Consider the following 17872-nt stretch of genomic DNA (forward strand, 5'->3'; position numbering starts at 1 on the left):
GGCAGCAGGAAATGACATCAGAAGTCATTTCTGGCCACTTAAGAACTGTGGATAGGCGAAAATAACCCTATTTTCACTCTGTGAATAAAGAAACTGGGTCCCTATGACCCAACTGCAGATACACGGAAATGCGGGTGCTGGGACTGTGGATAACGAGGGCCACCTGTAGTGGAAATAATTAGCTTGTTCCTGAAAGAGATGATGCTAGATGTGCCTGCACAGAGTTGCTTAGTTCCTGAACTGGAGCTAAGCTAGGAAGAGTTCAGCCTGGACCCTTAAACGTTGCAGGGAGTAATGACTATACCAAGATGTCAGGCAAGACAAAACCAGAAGACCTAGGAGAGGGAGTTTCCCCACTAGAAACTGAAATGCTGACAAAACACTTTTATTATCTTGAACACTTAATAAAAAAACACAACTAGGGGAAAAAAGTCCCACACACTAGGTGAGGTGTTCTAGGCTTTCATCTGGATTAACTGGTTTTCTCAATACTGATCCCTTCCTTATCAAGATCATGGAGTCTTCCCCTCCACTTTCCCCCAAATAACCAACCACTGCAGTCCACTAGAGCTCAGGATCGCTGGCAGTCCCTAAAGCGAAGTATGGATGGCCTCGTATTTCTGTCGCAGCTCCTCAAGTTTCAAAGCTGAAAAGAGAAAACAGCAGCTAGTTATGGCAACAGCAGCTAAAGGGATAAAAGGTGTACTGGAGCCAGACAAATAGAGGCAACCTTGACACACCTTCTGGAGCAAGGAAAACCCGGAACTGGCTGCTCCAACTCCTATCACCGAGGCTAGCACCAGGTTTGTCCCACAATTGCATCCTCTTTCACTTCCTGGCTCTGAAGGTAGATCCCCATGACATATTTACCCAGTTCTCATCCCCTGAAAGACCAGGATCTTCTACAAGGTTAAGCCAGGTCAGAAGCAGCAAGAGTCCCACACCACTTCCAAACACTCTGACTTTTTCTTCTGTCTAGGTTAGGGTTGCACAACTTCAGCCCTCCAGCTGTTGTTGGGCTACAACTTCCATTATCCCCAGTGTGCAACAATCAGGGATGATGGGAACTGTAGTCCAACAACAGCTGGAGGACTGAGGTTCTGCAGCCTTGGACTAGGTGGACGAGTTCAGCAATTAGAGCTGATAGAAGGAGACTGGCAGTCATTCCAGCTTCAAGGGAGCGGAATACTAGATACAAGACCCTGCTTCAGGTGGTGCAAGAGGGACACCCACAAAGCAGCAGAACACCAAAACAAGACACCCTTACGTGTGGTACTTACGCAGTGTGGTTTTAGCATGGCCATTCCAAGCCACCTTCTCTCCATGCCTCCATTTCACCATCTTCATGAGGCACTCAGAGCTTTCTGTAACCTGGGCCAGACCCTGCAGCTCCTGATTAGTTGAGACACATGGAATTCAAGACAATGACCAATCAAATCAGGCCCTTGATCCAGAGTGCATCAGCCCAATATTTTGTACCCCAGACAAGGCTTTAGGCTCTGGCAATCAGGGCAAAGAAAGGGTGGGAAAGATGGGGAAAAAAATTGTTCCAAGAAGGGCCACCTCATAATTTTAAACAAATATGCCAGAGTGTTAGTAGTGCTAATGTGTTGCAGAAGAAACAGCAATCTTGAGGCACCTTAAAGGCCAAGAAGTTTATTGTAGCAGAAGCTTACATGATTCAGAGGATTCCTCAGTTGGCAGAAAGACACATACATGACACATGTGGGGGAGGGGGAGGTAAATAGTGGGACTAGAAGACCATAAAATGCAAAAGGAAACACTAGGTCTGCAGAGCTCAACTCTTCTGTTTTAGATCTGCAGATTTTGTAACCATATTGCATATAGGGCTCTCCACCAACTGAGGATAATATTCCATGTATCCGATGAAATGGACACCAATTCACGAAACCTAGGCCACAACTTCCATTTTAATATTTAAAGTCCCATAAGACTGCCACAATCAAACAAATTAGCCTTGAAGACCATGAGCTAGTTAGTAGAAACCAAACCCAAGTTCTTATAGATATGGTTAACATACCCAGTTTGAGGGTCTCTTCTACTGCACATTTATTATCCATCCATCCATCCAAGATTAAGATGGTAAACCTGAATCTGGGCTGTACCACATCAGAATGCAGATGGAGACTCCTAGGACTGAGCTCACTGCACTTAAAGAACTAGCATGTCAGTCCCGCGTGTTCCTGACATGCTAGTTTTCTATATGCAGTGAACTTGGTTGGTATGGAGGAGTTTTCAGTTGTGTATAGCCCATAACCAAATTCATTACTCCATGCAAACATGGCCTAGGAAAGGGGTGGAGGCCTTAGGGAAAGTGTCCCTTTTAAGAGGGATTTTCCAGTGTCATTGACTGCAACTCCCTTAATCTCCAGCTGCAATGGCCTTTAAATCTGGGAATCCCTGTGATAGGGAATCCTTCTTGGGGAGCTAGTTGATCAGCCATTAGGAAGCTACCTGTGGCCTGCTAATTTCTTACCCCTACTGCCTCACTCATCAAAATTCAGCTTCCCCTTCCTCAAACATGGAGCTAGCAGGAGCCATCTGCAAAGGAAGGGGCGTGCCCAATTCACTGTATTATGCCATCAGCAACCACCTAGGACTCCCTTGAACGTCTTCCTCACCACAATTCCCACTCCGGCCACCCCTGGTCTTACCTGCATACAGAGCATCAAGCTGTGATGCACTGTTTGAAAGAGGGTCCCACAAGGGCTCAGTGTAGGAGCCGGGCGCCCACAATACTTCTGCAGCTCATTCTCATACACCTGCTCAAAGGCTGTAAGCAGCTGGTTGAAGTCGGAGACAACCAGCTTGAGCGTCTGCAGAGCTGTAGCGCTGTCAGGAAGTGCATCTGCACCCGTTTGGTCCCCCTGCAGGAATGAGCACTGGAAGGCACAGAGTTTTGATACGTCAAGGGAAGCTGCTATACCCTCAGGGTATAGCACTTACTAGCAATAGCAATAGCACTTACATTTATATACCGCTCTATAGCCGGAGCTCTCTAAGCAGTTTACAATGATTAAGCATATTGCCCCCAACATTCTGGGTACTCATTTTACCGACCTCGGAAGGATGGAAGGTTGAGTCAACCTTGAGCCCCTGGTCAGGATCGAACTTGTAACCTCCTGGTTACAGGGCGGCAGTTCTACCACTGCGCCACCAGGGGCATGCAGATCATCGAGGGCAACTGTGCATGGAGACAGGGGTACCCAGCCCTGGCTCCACCAGCTTCCAGCACACACACACAAATAACAATCATATGGTATATAAGACACTCAAAGCTTTGTTATGACTATGCTCTCCCCCAATACCAGGTAATACGCTGTCACTATTAAGACCTCCCTCCCCCAACCTGGAGACCCATCTCCCCATTATTACTCAGGGTACTCGGCCTCCTGGCCCAGAGTTCACTTTGAGGTTTCTCATCTCACGTGCCGAGGAAATTCTATGCTAGAGGGATCAGAGCCAGCACCAAGGACTCCAGGTTGACTCAGACAAATGGAGGAGCTGGGGCACAGTAACCTGTTCTAGACCTGCATCCTCCTCCACACATTGCAAAGCACCCACTTACACCTGACACACTGGTCTGCAGACAGCTCACCTCTGCTTTTAGATCTTGCAGGGCTGCTTCCAGCTCCTTCAGCTTCTGCGATAGCTCCAGCAGAGTTTTCTCTTGGGACGTCCTTGATGGAAAGGTCCTTGGTAGGCATGGAGAGGGAGGCTGAGAGTTAGGACGGATTGCACCAGACTTCGGAAGGAGTAGATGGAGGAGTCAGGAAATCTGGAGATCCAGCCCCAGCTCCATCTCTCATGAGCCAAGCTTCCCCCTCTCTGTTTCTGATTGGACTGAGACCCTTATTGGACAGCTCTTGCTTCACTCTAGTTCTAGAAAGAATTCAGTCTATGGAGTTGCTGCGCTGAACAGGTGGTTGGACAAGGAAGCCACCAAGGTCCCTTCCTTTAACTTGAGTGTCTCATAGGAAGTTGCCTTATATTTAGTCAGACTATTGTTCCATCTGGCTCAGTATTGTCTACACTGACTTGCATTAACTTCTCCAGGGTTTCAGACAGGATCTTTTCCCCAGCCTTACTTAGTGGTGCCAGGAACTGTACCCGAGACGCTGTGCGTGCAAAGCAGATGCTCTGTCACTACCTTGGGCCCTTTTCTTTTCCACAGAAAGTAGGTGGGGCAAGAACCAAGGAGCTCACCTTTTCACAAGTGCTTCTTCACCCAACAGAATGGACTTGATGTCTGAACTCCAAGGATAACACTCAGGGTTCAGCACAGCCTGAAGATCAGAGCTGGAGAAAACTTGCTTGACAAATTCTTCATTCTTCCTGGTTATCTCTTGGAAAGATTCCTCGGTGCTGGAAAAGAGAGGAAGTTGAGGAAGCCACAGGCGGAGTTTGCAGAGGCAGCGAGATCCAACAGTTCAACAAGCCTAGGCAGCTTTCCAGGTATCCTGCGGTTCCATCCCCAGCTCTAGAAAGACAAGGCAAGTCTAGCTGAACCACTTGGTCACCCCGTGCCCAGAGACTCCACCTATCCGCTGTTTCAGGGCCACCCCAAAGGACTTTCAGAGTCATTTCTGGTCTGGAGGCAGTGTGGAGCTATTTTGTGGCCTTAAAAATTCCATATTTTTGGCTAAAATTTGAGGAACTGAGGGGGCATTGTTGGAGAGCAAGATAGAGTACTTTATTTCTCTTATTTATGCCTGCCTCCCGTCCCGATTTTTAGTTTTGTATGTGTGTAGGAACCCTAGTTTCCCATAGGGATGTTTCACTATTTGTGCCTATAGGTGAGAATGGAACCCCAATAACAAGGACCACCTGTCTATCTTTTATTTGGGTGAAGGTGCTTGCAAACCCCCGACATGTTTTGCTTTGATTGGCTTTTTAAAAACCAGCCACCAGAAAGTACATTTCCAGTCCTCATGGTTGCAGAAAGAGGTCCACAAAGGTGTGAGCTGTGTCGACTATGTGTTTAAGAATCAAGAGGAACTGTATCCAAATTGTTTATTACCACTTAATAGTTATGTCCAAGACCCTCTCCCATAGTCCTTCATGTTTTGTCCATCTGCATCCCTGCCTAAGTATTCAATCCATCTTTCTTCTCCATTGTATTCTGAAGCATAGATTACATTATGCTTCTATATTGTGCAAAATACTGTATTTCAGATAGAATAATTGGTCCTGGATGTTTGAGGGGCCAACATTCAGATAAAATCACACACATCTGAATTATGGACCTCCAATCATCCAGGATCAGTGTGAATTTTTCAAACTGGAAAAAGTGCAGAAAAGGGCAACCAAGAATATCAGGGGCCTGGAGCACCTTCCTTATGAGGCAAGGCTACAGCATCTGGGGCTTTTTAGACTGGAAAAGAGGTCACTATGGGAAGACATGATAGAGGTGTATAAAATTACACATGGAGTAGAGAGAGTGGACAGAGAATGTTTTCTCCCTCTCTCACACTAGAAGCAGGTGTCGTCCCATGAAGCTGAAGGCCAGGAAATTTAGGACCAGAAAAAGTAAGTACAAACAGCATATAATTAATCTATGGAATTCTCTGCGATGGGATGTAGTGATGACCACTAGCTTGGAAGCTTTAAAAGGGGGCTTAGACAAATTCATGGCGGCCAGGTCTATCAATGGCTACTAGGTCTGAGGGCTATAGGGCACCTCCAGCCTCAGAGGCAGGATGCCTCTCAATACTAGTTGCAGGGGAGGAGAAAAGCAGGAGAGAGTGGGCATGCCCTCAGCCAGTGGTGGCTGGTGACTCCTCGGACTGGGTGGGTACCAGGCAGGTGGGCAGAGCTAAAGTGGGTGGCGCAGGGGTGGAGCAAAAAAACAAAAACACAACAACACTAACTCCTGTGGGCATATAGGAAGTAAAAGGTAAAGTTATGCCATCGAGTCGGTGTCGACTCCTGACGACCATAGAGCCCTGTGGTTTTCTTTGATAGAATACAGGAGGGGATTACCATTGCCTCCTCCCACACAGTGTGAGATGATGCCGTTCAGCATCTTCCTATATCACTGCTGCCTGATATAGGAGTCTGGGAAACATAGCAGTGGGGATTCTAACCAGCAACCTCTTGCTCCCTAGGTAAGTTACTTCCCCACTGCGCCATTAGGTGGCTCTGTCATTCCAAGGAACATACCTGTAAAAGCCTCTGTACTCAAGGACACTCATTTTCAGACAGTTATAAAAACATGCCATGAGTACATGTTTTGGCATACTTTGAAAATGTTTTGTTGGGTGTTTTTTAAAGGTTAAGAATTCTCTCTCTCTCACACACACACACACACACACACACACAGAGGATGGGACTGCTCTCCCATGTGCACACACACACGTTTCGGGGCGGGGGGAGCGAGCAACATGGTAGCTTGACCAAGGGGAACAAATCACACACACACACACACACACACGAAACAGCAAAGGATTTACTTTCAAACAGCAAATGTTTTACTTCCCTTCTCGGTTGTGGGGAGACCTTCAGTCCAATAGCCAGCTAGCTGGGCTCTGCAGTTCCATACAAATTCCAAGCGGGGGAGGAGCACAAGACTCCAGGAGAACCAATCGGGCTGGGAGGAAAGTTAACCCTTTCTTGACTGTCTGCTCCTGCTGATCTCCAAGGCCTGCCTTGGAGAGCTTCAGGCTTCAGCGAGGCCTATGCATACGCCTCTCTGGAAGCCTGGCCCACCTGCCACTTCTTACTATTTCAGAAATGCCTAGCAGAGAGTTTTAAAATATTTATCGATCATTTCCCTCTCTCTTTTTACTTGTAACCCTGAATGCCTAGAAAACCATCTGTCTGGCTCTGCAGCTTTGGTGTATTTAAAAATGCTAAAAACAAACAAAAAAACCACCAAAACCCTCCACAAATTAAGTCAAGTTGTTATTTCCACATATTACTAGCATGAGGGGCTTATAATTATTTCTCATATTGGCAGCTTGCTCTTTCCAGGGGCGGGAGGGGCCATGCCTATTCCACTGTCCTGCATGAAGAAATGCGTGAATGCAGAGGAGGGTGGGGGATGTGAGAGCCAGCGTGTTATAGTGGTTAGAGTGCTGGACTAGGACCGGGGAGACCCAAGTTCAAATCCCCATTCAGCCATGATACTAGCTGGGTGACTCTGGGCCAGTCACTTCTCTTTCAGCCTAACCTACTTCACAGGGTTGTTGTGAGGAGAAACCTAAGTATGTAGTACACTGCTCTGGACTCCTTGGAGGAAGAGTGGAAAATGTATAATAATAATAATGAGGCTTGGCAGGGCCCCAGAGTGCATAGGGAGGTGGGTGTAAAAAGCTTCTAAGCTACCCCTCCTGTTTTATAAATAAAACTGTCCAAATGATGACAGGAAATATCTGCAGACTGCAACTATGGGAAGATTAGATTCCCAATTTGTGAAATGATCATGACAGACCTGGCAGGAAATCAGTAATTATTGCAAGTTCATGATAATAAAAGTGCAAATAAAGCATGCATTTAGCAGGGGTGGCCCTTTCATACGGTAGGGCAAAGTGATCGCTTCAGGTACAGTCCTGAGGAGAGGTGCAGGGGGCTACCTACATGTTTTGTTTTGTGTTGGTTAGTTCCTTAAAGGTGCCCAAATGCACATTGCTAGTAATTGCTGCTAGCAATTACATAATTTACATAATCTGACAATTACATAAATTTAATTTACATAATCTGAGGCTAAACAAACAAAATAAATGGTCTCTCTTCTCTCTACAAGGCAACTCACACAGCACACTGTCCAAGAGTGAACAAAATGGTGATTGCCGCTCTCTTCCTTCAGAAGACTAGAAGAAGGACTGCCTCCGGCCACACTGATTGCTAGTCAGAGGCAGAGGGAGCTGTCAGTCAGTAAGATGTCTTCCTGATAGGGCTATTTGAATTCAGCCCATCTTTTGACAACAAAGGCAAGCCATGGGATTGGCTCCTGCCTTATGAACACTGTTATGTAAAACTGTTTCGTGGGCTCTTATAAGTGTTTAAGGAATTTTACTACCAGCGCCCACTATATGTCAACACTGCAGTCTTGCAAGCTACAGGCAGGGAAGTGCAGGGCTGCAGTGACTGAGTCAGTCAGACCTAAAATGGTGGCAGAGGACAGAATGGCTGACCATTATTGTTTTTGGACCATTTTTATTAGTTTCTTTGGACATTTTGGCCTTTTGTGGGGGTGGGAGTTGCCCACCCTGCCCTAAGTGAAGAGCCTCCACTGCCCTCAGCTCTTGCCTGTGGGCTTCCTAGAGGCATCTGGTGGGCCACTGTAAGAAACAGGAAGCTCGACTAGACGGGCCTTGAGCCTGATCCAGCAGGGCTGTTCTTATGTTCTTAAATACAGCAATTTCCCCAGGACACAAATATAATGTGCTAATTTAATCTAAGTTTTATAATCTGAATGAACAAACACAGAATTCTAGCATGATGGTTGCAAGGCTCTGCAGTTTGGCAGGAGAGATGCTAACGCTCTTTGTGCTTGAATAAACTCCTTACCTGGAAAAAGTGTTGAAGTCTGACAACGAGTCAGACATTGTGATGTTACCCTGAGGCAGAATCACAGCCAGTAGTTGCCCCAGGAAGTTGAGCTGCTTCTGGGCACAAGCCTTTCCCTGTAGACATACCACACACACACACATAAGCTCTCCGACCAGCTATACATAGAAGGGGATATTTAAGAGAAAGACTCTCTCTCCTTGATCTACAATTATGTAGCACAAAAAAGAAAGCAGTTTCAGGGGTTGAAACAATGCATTCGTTACCACGATAGGATCTGTATGGCAACAGTAACACTTTACTTATAGTATTTGCATACAGCATGGACACTATGGGTGGGTTCTCAAGATCCACCGCAAGTCTGGTTCTCTGGTGGTTGTCTGAATCCACCCATCTCTGGTCCCTGAGCTTTCTGCCCGACATCTGAAGCTGGGCAGAGAATGTCAGGCAGAAGGCTTGGGAACTAGAGGTGGGTCGATTTGGGTGACACGCATACTGGGGTCATGTACTACCTTGAGCCCAGAAGTTCCCAGGAACAGGACTTAGTGGACTGTGTGAACCCACCCTACAAGGAAGAGGTTCCCAGCTTATGTTGGACTACAACTCCCGTCATACTCAGCCACAATGGCTAGAGGCCATTGTGGTTGGAGATGATGGGAACTGCAGTCCAACAACACCTGAGAACACAAGTTTGAGAAGCCCTGCCATAAAGCAAGCCCTGCTAGGTTGGATCAAGGTTAGTCGAGCATCCTGTTTCAGTAGTGGCCAGCCAGATGCCTCCAGGAAGCCCACATGCAGAGGAGTAGCCTTTCCCCCACTGTTTGCCCCAGCAACAGGTGTTCAGAAGTACCCTGCCTCTGCATACTGAGGATGAAAAGTTAAGATAGTATTTAGAAGTTCTAGAAAGGAAAGCCTGAACAAAGTGGGTATGTTACTCCTTAATCATATTTCAACCCGGTAATTGTGAACTCCATCATAGAGAACACAGCTGTTAATTCCATTCCATACTTTATTACAGTCATCAACCAGCACCATATTCATTATAAGTAAGTCAAGCCACAGCAGTGGATTGAAAATTACAAGGCAGCAGCTTTAGATTAAAGGTGGCCAGGCAGAGGGGTTGGGAGTCTCCAGTGAACCGTTCAGGCATTAGGATGAGTGGCCAAGGGAGGCGGCTAAGTCTCTTTCCACAGATTCCCCAGGGGCCTACCTGGATGAGATCCAGGTCATCGGCTTCACAAAGCATCAGCTCATACCCCAACTTTGTCATTTCTGCCAAGACACCAGAGATGCAGTCAATCATCTTTATTACAGTCGAAGACCAGAATAAGACAGAACAGTAGAGCATGATTCAAAATAATAAAACAAATTATGGAACCATAAAACCATACTACTATAAGATTACTACTCTAATAGTGTAAAGATATTATCATACTATAAAGTTGCTATCCTTTGAAAAGAGGGTAGCTATGAGATTATTTAACAGCTGTATTAAAATTATGAACATATAAAGTGTGAAATATATAAAATGCAAAACGTGGTGGCTAAAACAGGGTATATAAAATAAGGCTAAATAAGAACACTGAAGAGGATAAAATAGTCAGTAGTTTAAAACTATACAGAGGTGATAAAAGGTCATAGCATGGCCGTCACAACCCAACGGGTTCTACTTGCTGTCACGCAGAACTTGGCAGTGTTATTCGTGAAGTCCAGGTCTTTGTCTGAAAGCAACAACTGGGTATAGATAGAGATGGTTTGGGCGGCCAGGGTACTTGTGAAGTAGCAGAAATATAAGCTTGGCCTGAATGTCACTATAAAAGGGACAAAAGAGGAGTACACGTTCTGTGGTTTCTACCTCTTCCAGCGGAGGGAAGGGCATGACAACAGGCGAGGGTATAAGCCCTTCTATGGCTTGGGATTTCTAGCAGTGACAGGCATGCAGTGGGGGAGGCAGAGTATCTGAGCCTTTCCGAGAACAGGAAGGATGGAACCCTGCCGAGGTCAGCCTGGCGCTTGGTGTTCATTAGCCTCTGTTTGATTACTGTTTTCGCCTGGTCACACCCCATAGCAAGTGGGGTGTGTGTCTGTAAAGCCCAGGAGCGACAATTTAGTGTACATGGCCCTTTCCCAAGAAGACTGGAAATTGTCTTTAAGGGTCACAGGGGCCAGACCAGAGATGCAATACTACAAACAGTTTTAGCCAGCCATAATCACATGCACAAGTGCACACATACTATTCCCAGGCTTCTATCTGGTCTGGAAAGCCTGTTAAAATCTCTTTCCAAGCAGTAAGGTGCAAGCTCCTATTTACAGGGCAGCTCACGAACCTTGTGTTTGCAAGGCATTTATATACCAAGTTTCTGCTATCAAGATGCCAAGGCCATTTACAAACAGTGAGACATTGGCGAGGGGGTGGGGTGGGGGGATCCAAATAAAATTTCTGGACAGACAACAAAAAGCTGCTAGCTGTTACCTGGAATGCAAGGGTGGCTGACCAGAAAGAGCAGTGGGGGCTATGCCTCCCCCACTCCCCAAACAAAAAAACCCCCACACAGGATCCAGCAGAACATCAGACTGACAGCAGCCAGAGAAAACTCTCAAGCAGGGGGCTTCCTCCAGCCCCTCCTCCCCGGGCTTCTGACTTCCTAGCTGGAGCAGCTGCTAATCAAGCTGCTTCAGCTTCTGATCCCTAGTGGTTGAGTTGTCCACTCAAGGAAATACAAATCGGCCTCAAAACACAGCCCCTGAAGCCAAAAGGAACTATATTTCTCACCCATTTACACTGCCTTTGTGGGGGTGGGGATAGGCTGGCACTCTCTAGCAACCAGACTAGAGAGGCTATTCCAGAGCAGGCTATTCCAGCCAGCAAGAGCAAAACTGGAAGTTAGGAGGAAGAGAGGTTGGAGGAAACTCTCTGCTTGGGGGAGTTCACCGGCTGTTGTAAGTCTGATCTACCTGCATTTGTTGGGAGGCAGGAAGAGAAGGAGGAGAGAGAGAAAGTGGCAGGTTGGATGGCAAGGCTTGGTGAGTGTGAGAAAAGAGGCTTGGGGTGTGTGTGAGGGTGTAATGGATAGAGATGGGGGCTTGGTGAGAGAGAAGCGAAGCGAAGAGAAGCTTGGTGAGGAGGCAGTGTTCCCTCTAACGGGGATCCCCAGATGTTGCTGACTGCAACTCCCATAATCCCCAAGGGAAAGCCAATGAGGCTTGGGATTCTGGGAGTTGTAGTCAATATCTGGGAATCCCTGTTAGAGGGAACATTGTGAGGGGGGCTTGATAAGAGAGAGAAATAAGGAAGTGTGGCAAGGGTTGGTGAAAGAGAGATGTGAGGCTCGGGTGGGGGGGGGGCTTAGTGTCTGAGTGTGTGAGAGAAGGGAGCATGGCAAGGCCTGGCAAGAGACAGAGATGGAGACATGGCAAGGGTTGGGGGGAGAGAGAGACACTCTGCCTCTCATTATTCCTGTCTCTGCCCATCATCTGCCCACCCCGAGTCTTGGGATCCACCAGCCCTCATGGTTGGAATGTGCTCTAGCACTGAACCATGGCCCATGGGCCCTCCTGAGAGCTGATCCGTAACAGAGTAGGATGGAAGTTGCTGTCCCCATGTATAGCATAGATAGTTACTAGTAGAATAACTGCTAAAACAGGCCCCAGTTTTTAAAGAGGTTGAGAATTCCAGGCCAGAATACAATCTCTTCTTGTTTTAAGAGATGCATCAGCTTGGGAGAAGGGAGCCAGAGATGGACAGCTTGCAATGGAGAGTCTTCAATCTGATGAGTGTTTACTTGGAACCAGGTTCCACTGAATTGAATGGGGCTTGCCCCCATGTAACTGTTTACCCTTGCTAACTGGGCAAAGAGGTACCTTTCAAAGTGGCAATTATTTCTATACTGTACTTAGCAAAGAGAACAACTGGCTCTATTCAACCTCAGCACAGCAGCCTTCTGGCTTGGTTCTACAATTAAACAACCTAGGATACCAGAGCCAGAGTGGTGTAGTGGTTAGAGTGCTGGACTAGGACCGGGGAGACCAGAGTTCAAATCCCCATTCAGCCATGAAACTAGCTAGGTGACTCTGGGCCAGTCACTTCTCTCTAAGCCTAACCTACTTCACACGGTTGTTGTGAAAGAGAAACTCAAGTATCTAGTACACCGCTCTGGGCTCCTTGGAGGAAGAGCGGGATATAAATGTAAAAATAAAATAATAATAATAATAATAATAATAATAATAATAATAGAGAGGGGACAAAATCTGCTCCTACCTATCTGAGGCCAACAGGGCAAACTTAGCAACCATCCCAATGTTTTCTTCATTTTTCAATAGGAATGACTAATGACCATTAATTTATGCAAGAGAATGCCAAGCATTATGGTTGCGGCCACACCTGCCTACCATCACTAACACTGGTCACTGTGGTCTCCTCTGATAAATATATTATAAAAGGGAAGTAGTACTATTTGTTTCTATCTACAGAACATAAAGACACATTGCAGCACACACACACACCCTCCCCATGGTTCCCTGTAATGCAAAGACCTTCTGTCTACTACATGCATGCTTTCAATATGCATTTCACTAGTTTCCCAGCAATTCATACTGATGACATTTATCTTTTCAACCCGAGCACAATGAATACCTTTAATTTTCAGATCTGTCTGAGATTCCTTGAGAGATGAGATCTGTTCTCGGAAGGGAGGATACACACTGCCAAGGAGAGAAGTGGAAATCAGTCTTGCAGTCCCCTTATAAGAGCTGCAGAACAGGCATATACTGCTTGAAATCTGGCTTCAGCAATACAGTTGGAGCTGGTACTAAGAATGAATGAGAGAGAGAATGAAGGAACAAACTCTACCTGCTGACCCCCCACAGCAAATGAGAACTCTAGTTACTGGGGGATGAAAAACACAGCAAACTAAAAACTTAACTGGGTTGGGAAAGCAAGAATTACACCACACTACACAGAAAGGTCCATCAGGCCAAATCCCCACAAGAAAAATTATTGCTACTATTTTCTATTTCAAACCAAGTACTGTAAGTAAATAAGTCAGGACCTGCCCACAGGCAGACAGTAATAGCCAAGGAAAGACAGGAAATGAGAAGAGGCACAATCTCACCAGCAAAAGAACAAGGGCAGCCACCCTAGCTGCAAAATTCCCAGATAGCTCAGATATGATTTCCTCAGGCAGCTGGACTACTACACACCCTGCTCCACCCAGCATGGCATGTCTGAGGCAAAGAAGTGGGGAAGCAGAAGGATTCAAGGGGTGATTGTTGGCAATGACTGATACAATCCCAACATTATGTTATCAATTCCTAGTTGACCTAACCTGTGTCCCTCTGTATTTCCTCCTACTCGGAAGTTCCCACATGCTGTGGGACTACAACTCCCGTCACCCCCATCACACTGTCCTTGTGGCTGGGGATGATGGGAAATGTATTCCATCATCTGGGGACCCAGGGATGGGAACCTTAGGACACAGCACATGTTTAAAATCCTGAGTGCGCTTGATCATTTTGCAGCTAGTTTCCACCAGCAAGGGCCAATTTAGACAAACTGTCTCTCCCCACGCAGAGGACATGGTCAATGCTCTTGCCCGCTCTTATATTTGCAATCTGCTTCCCACGTGGTTTGACCCAACCATGCGGCAAACCTCCAGATCAGGGCGATGCACTCCCCGGCAGATGCTGGCATGGACAAACAAATGAAGGAAAAGAGTTTTCAGTTGTCACAGCTGCTACGGGAAACTCAGCCAGAGGAAAGCAATTCTTGGTAGCCTCCTTGGAAGAGGCAGGGCATGTCTGAATTTGAGTCAACATGGACTGGGAACAGCAGCAGCTTAACCCACAGAAAGGATGTACAAGATGCAAACATTACATAACATGCCCCAAACCTTAAGGATTGAATGTAACAGGCTATGACAACACATTTATGAAGGAAAAAATACTAATTTTGAAGTGTAAACAAATAATAAAGCAGCAATGAGGTCAAGCTAAAGATTCCCAATAGGGGCAGCAGACACATATGGAAAATATGAAAACTGGCATATACTGAGCTGGACCAATGGTCCATATACTGCATACACTGACTGGCAGAAATAATAGCTCGCCCAGCCCTATTATCCGGAGATACCAGGGACTGACCTGGAACCTTCTGTATGCAAAGGAGGTGCTCTGAGCATGCCCCATCCCAAGGACTGTTTAGGCAAATGAACTGTATCTATTTAGGAAGTGCAGTTAGGAAGAGGGGGGGAAACTCCAGGAAATGAAGGACTATTACCTGATGAAAATCCATTCCAGGATATCCAGACGATGGGGAGAGGGGGTACATAGCAACTGCAATATATCTTTAGCTTCTGACAGATAGACACCTTCCAATGCAGGGCAGCCCAGTTCCTGCAGGACAGTTAGAAACGGAAGTGGGTGGCATCTTAATTCACTCAATGCGTCACTTGCAGTCCCCCCTTCAGTCCTACAATAGCACTACTTTATGTTCTCTCCCCCCACCAATTTCCACAAGATGCCTGCCCTCCCACCCCTCACCCCTATATACCTACCCAGGAGAGGACAATTATTTTCAATTCCTAACAATATATGGAGCATCACAAAATTTCAAAGCATTTAAACATATCACTGCAGTAATATTTAAAACAACCCTGTACAGGAAGCAAGAATTTTTACATGGAACAGAGCAGGGGAGATTAAACAGTGGGGACAGACTCTGTATATTTCCAGAGGTAGCTAAATAACAAGTTAAGTTTAAGAAGTGTAAACGTTATGCTGAAAGGTGCTAGAAAGAGCCTGGAATCCTTTCCAACAGCTTATCACACTTCTTTGGGAAAACTGATGTCATGTGTGGTGTAGAGCCAAGAGTCAATGGGATGCAGTGGTCAGAGTGTTAGACTAGGATTGGCTCCCAATTTTGGAGTTGCCAGATGTTGTTGGACTACAGCTAGGGATGATGGGACTTGCAGTCCAACATCTGAGGACCCCAAGTTGGAAGTTCGCAGCGCATCAAATGTTTCCAAGACTTTCTCCAGCGGAGCACGACAGCAGCAACCCTCCCCTGCTCTTCCTCCCCAGCTCCTGGCGTTCAGCTACACTCCCTCTGAACAAAGAGGCTCCATTTAGCTATCCTATCTATCTTCCGCGAATCTGTATTATTTTGCGTCCTACCGACGCTGTAAAAAATCCAAAAACCAAGAACCAAAAACTCAGCGCCTTCCACATACCGAACGCCCGCCCCGATTCCTCCACTGGGCTGTCGGGCTGCCTTAGGCAAACCCCACTTCGCAGCCAGCCACTGCGAGGGCAGACCCACCCCACCCCTGGCTCCATTGGTGTAAGGCTCGGCGCGGGCACCGCCGTGCAAAGAGCAATTCATACCTTCAAGCGATCATAGACTGCGCCAGCAACCGCCGCCATCTTCCCGCCTCGGCACAAGCCCCGCCCCTGCTCCACTCTTATTGGCCACTGACGTCCCGGGAGCCTCGGAACTGCTAGGAAACTGCTAAGGGCAGCGATAGTAAGCTGAGATCCTGTTCTGTCATTGCTTTGGCTGCCAAGAGGTTTGTATTTTGCCCGGAAACCTCTTGGCAGCCAAAGCAATGACAGAACAGTACAACCTAAATGGTAAGTGTTGTAATTTCTTTACTGCCTTTACTGAGTCAGGCTATCTCAGTATTGTCCACACTGACTGGCAGCAGCTCTTCAGGTGTCTGGTGGGGATCTTTCCTAGTCGTACCTGGAGACACCTTGGATTGAATCCAGGATCTTCGCCATTCAAAGCATGTACCGTACTACTAAGCTACAGCACCTTCTCATTGGGCAGGGCTTGTTTGGGATTTGAACCCAGTCCCTTTTGAACCTAAGTGAGAATCATACCAGACCAACAAGTTGTGTTCTATCTACTGTCTGGTCCTCAAGTCTGGTCTGCACATGCAACAGAATAATAATAATAATAATAATAATAATAATAATAATAATAATAATAATAATAATAATTCTATTTCTATACCACCCTTCCAAAAATGGCTCAGGGTGGTTTACACAGAGAAATAATAAATAAATAAGATGTCTCCCTGTCCCCGAAGGGCTCACAATCTAAAAAGACATGTAAGATAGACACCAGCAACAGTCACTGGAGGTACTGTGCTGGGGGTGGAGAGGGCCAGTTGCTCTCCCCCTGCTAAATAAAGAGAATCACCAATTAAAAGGTGCCTCTTTGCCAAGTTAGCAGGGATAATGAAGTGGTCGAGTGAATGGAGATTATGATTGATTGATTTAACTTATGTCCCGCTTTTCCTCTGAGGAGCACAGAGTGGTGTACATGGTTATTTTTATTCTCATAACAACCCTGTGAGGTAGGTTAGGCTGAGAAACACAGTACATGACTGGCCCAGAGTCACCCAGTGAATTTCATGGCTGAATGGGGATTCGAACTTGGGTCTTCCTGGTCCTAATCCAGCACTCTAACCACTATGCTATGCTGGCTCTCTAACCACTCTAACCACTCTGCTATTAGGCTGTAGGTAGAGGCTGCCTCCCCCCCCCCGATGCTCCCCCATGTAAAACCTCCCTGCAAGGAAAAAGCCAGCTGTCACACCTCAGCTAAGCCTGCTTCCGTTTGTTAGATGCTGAGATCCAAGCAAGGTGGTTGCCAGTCCAGAGAGAAGAGGCAAGAGCGTGACCCCAAACAGGGACACATTTTGGGGTCTCACAGACCACTTCCAGGGAAAGGGGAGGTAGAATTTTTCCCCCCACCCCACCCCATGCGGGCACCATTGCTGCTTTAGTTGGGAACTTGGGCAGCAGTACCGGTATGTCTCCTGAGGCACCCACACTTTGTTCTTCTGGATATCAGCTGTTATAGATTATATGGCAAACAAGTGATTATTTTCTTACTTTTAGAAGCTCAGTTCTTCTAAAATTCTATCATATTTTTTTATGATTGAGGTTGGCTCATTCCATTTACAGTTAATCTGTGGAGACTGGATGCGTTACTCAGACATCCAAGGGAAAATAATCCAAATCTCCCAAATTAAGAACAGAAAATATTTTTGCTTAGGAGGGGGTATGGAGGCTTGAAACTCCCAGGCCTCAGTGATGTAATGTGTTAGACTAGGACCGCAGAAGACCTGCCTTCAAAGCCCCATTTAGCTATGAAACTCACGGGGTGACTCTGGGCCATTCACTTATCTCTCATCTAACCTACCTCACAGGATTGTTGTGAATATAAACATAACCATAACTTGGGTTCCTTGCAGGGAGAGCAGGATATAAATGTAAATTTTAAAAAATATAGGAGGACCTCATTATCCGCAGTGGTTCTGTTCCCGTAGATTAC

At 46.5% G+C, this 17872-nt stretch overlaps 1 protein-coding gene across 1 annotated transcript; it reads right to left on the reverse strand.

Annotated features, from left to right (window-relative positions):
- Positions 1–369: 369 nt before the first annotated feature.
- Positions 370–16023, reverse strand: HAUS7 (HAUS augmin like complex subunit 7). The gene is made up of 10 exons (XM_053301688.1): positions 15913–16023; positions 14807–14922; positions 13166–13233; positions 9743–9804; positions 8533–8648; positions 4228–4386; positions 3620–3716; positions 2676–2903; positions 1281–1392; positions 370–646 (listed from the first exon to the last, which is right to left on the reverse strand). The coding sequence occupies exons 1-10, from the start codon at positions 15949–15951 to the stop codon at positions 591–593; spliced, it is 1053 nt and encodes a 350-aa protein (XP_053157663.1). The 5' UTR covers positions 15952–16023; the 3' UTR covers positions 370–590.
- Positions 16024–17872: the final 1849 nt, after the last annotated feature.

The sequence above is a fragment of the Hemicordylus capensis genome, chromosome 2, assembly GCF_027244095.1.
Source record: "Hemicordylus capensis ecotype Gifberg chromosome 2, rHemCap1.1.pri, whole genome shotgun sequence".
NCBI lineage: Eukaryota > Metazoa > Chordata > Lepidosauria > Squamata > Cordylidae > Hemicordylus > Hemicordylus capensis.

Coding starts and splice junctions, on each gene's coding strand:
- HAUS7 (XM_053301688.1), bottom strand. CDS start 15,951: ATGGCGGCGGTTGCTGGCGCAGTCTATGATCGCTTGAAG. Junction 4,387..8,532: donor GACTTCAACACTTTTTCCAG/GTAAGGAGTTTA, acceptor TCTCTTTTCCAG/CACCGAGGAATCTTTCCAAG. Junction 1,393..2,675: donor GCTTGATGCTCTGTATGCAG/GTAAGACCAGGG, acceptor TCAACTAATCAG/GAGCTGCAGGGTCTGGCCCA.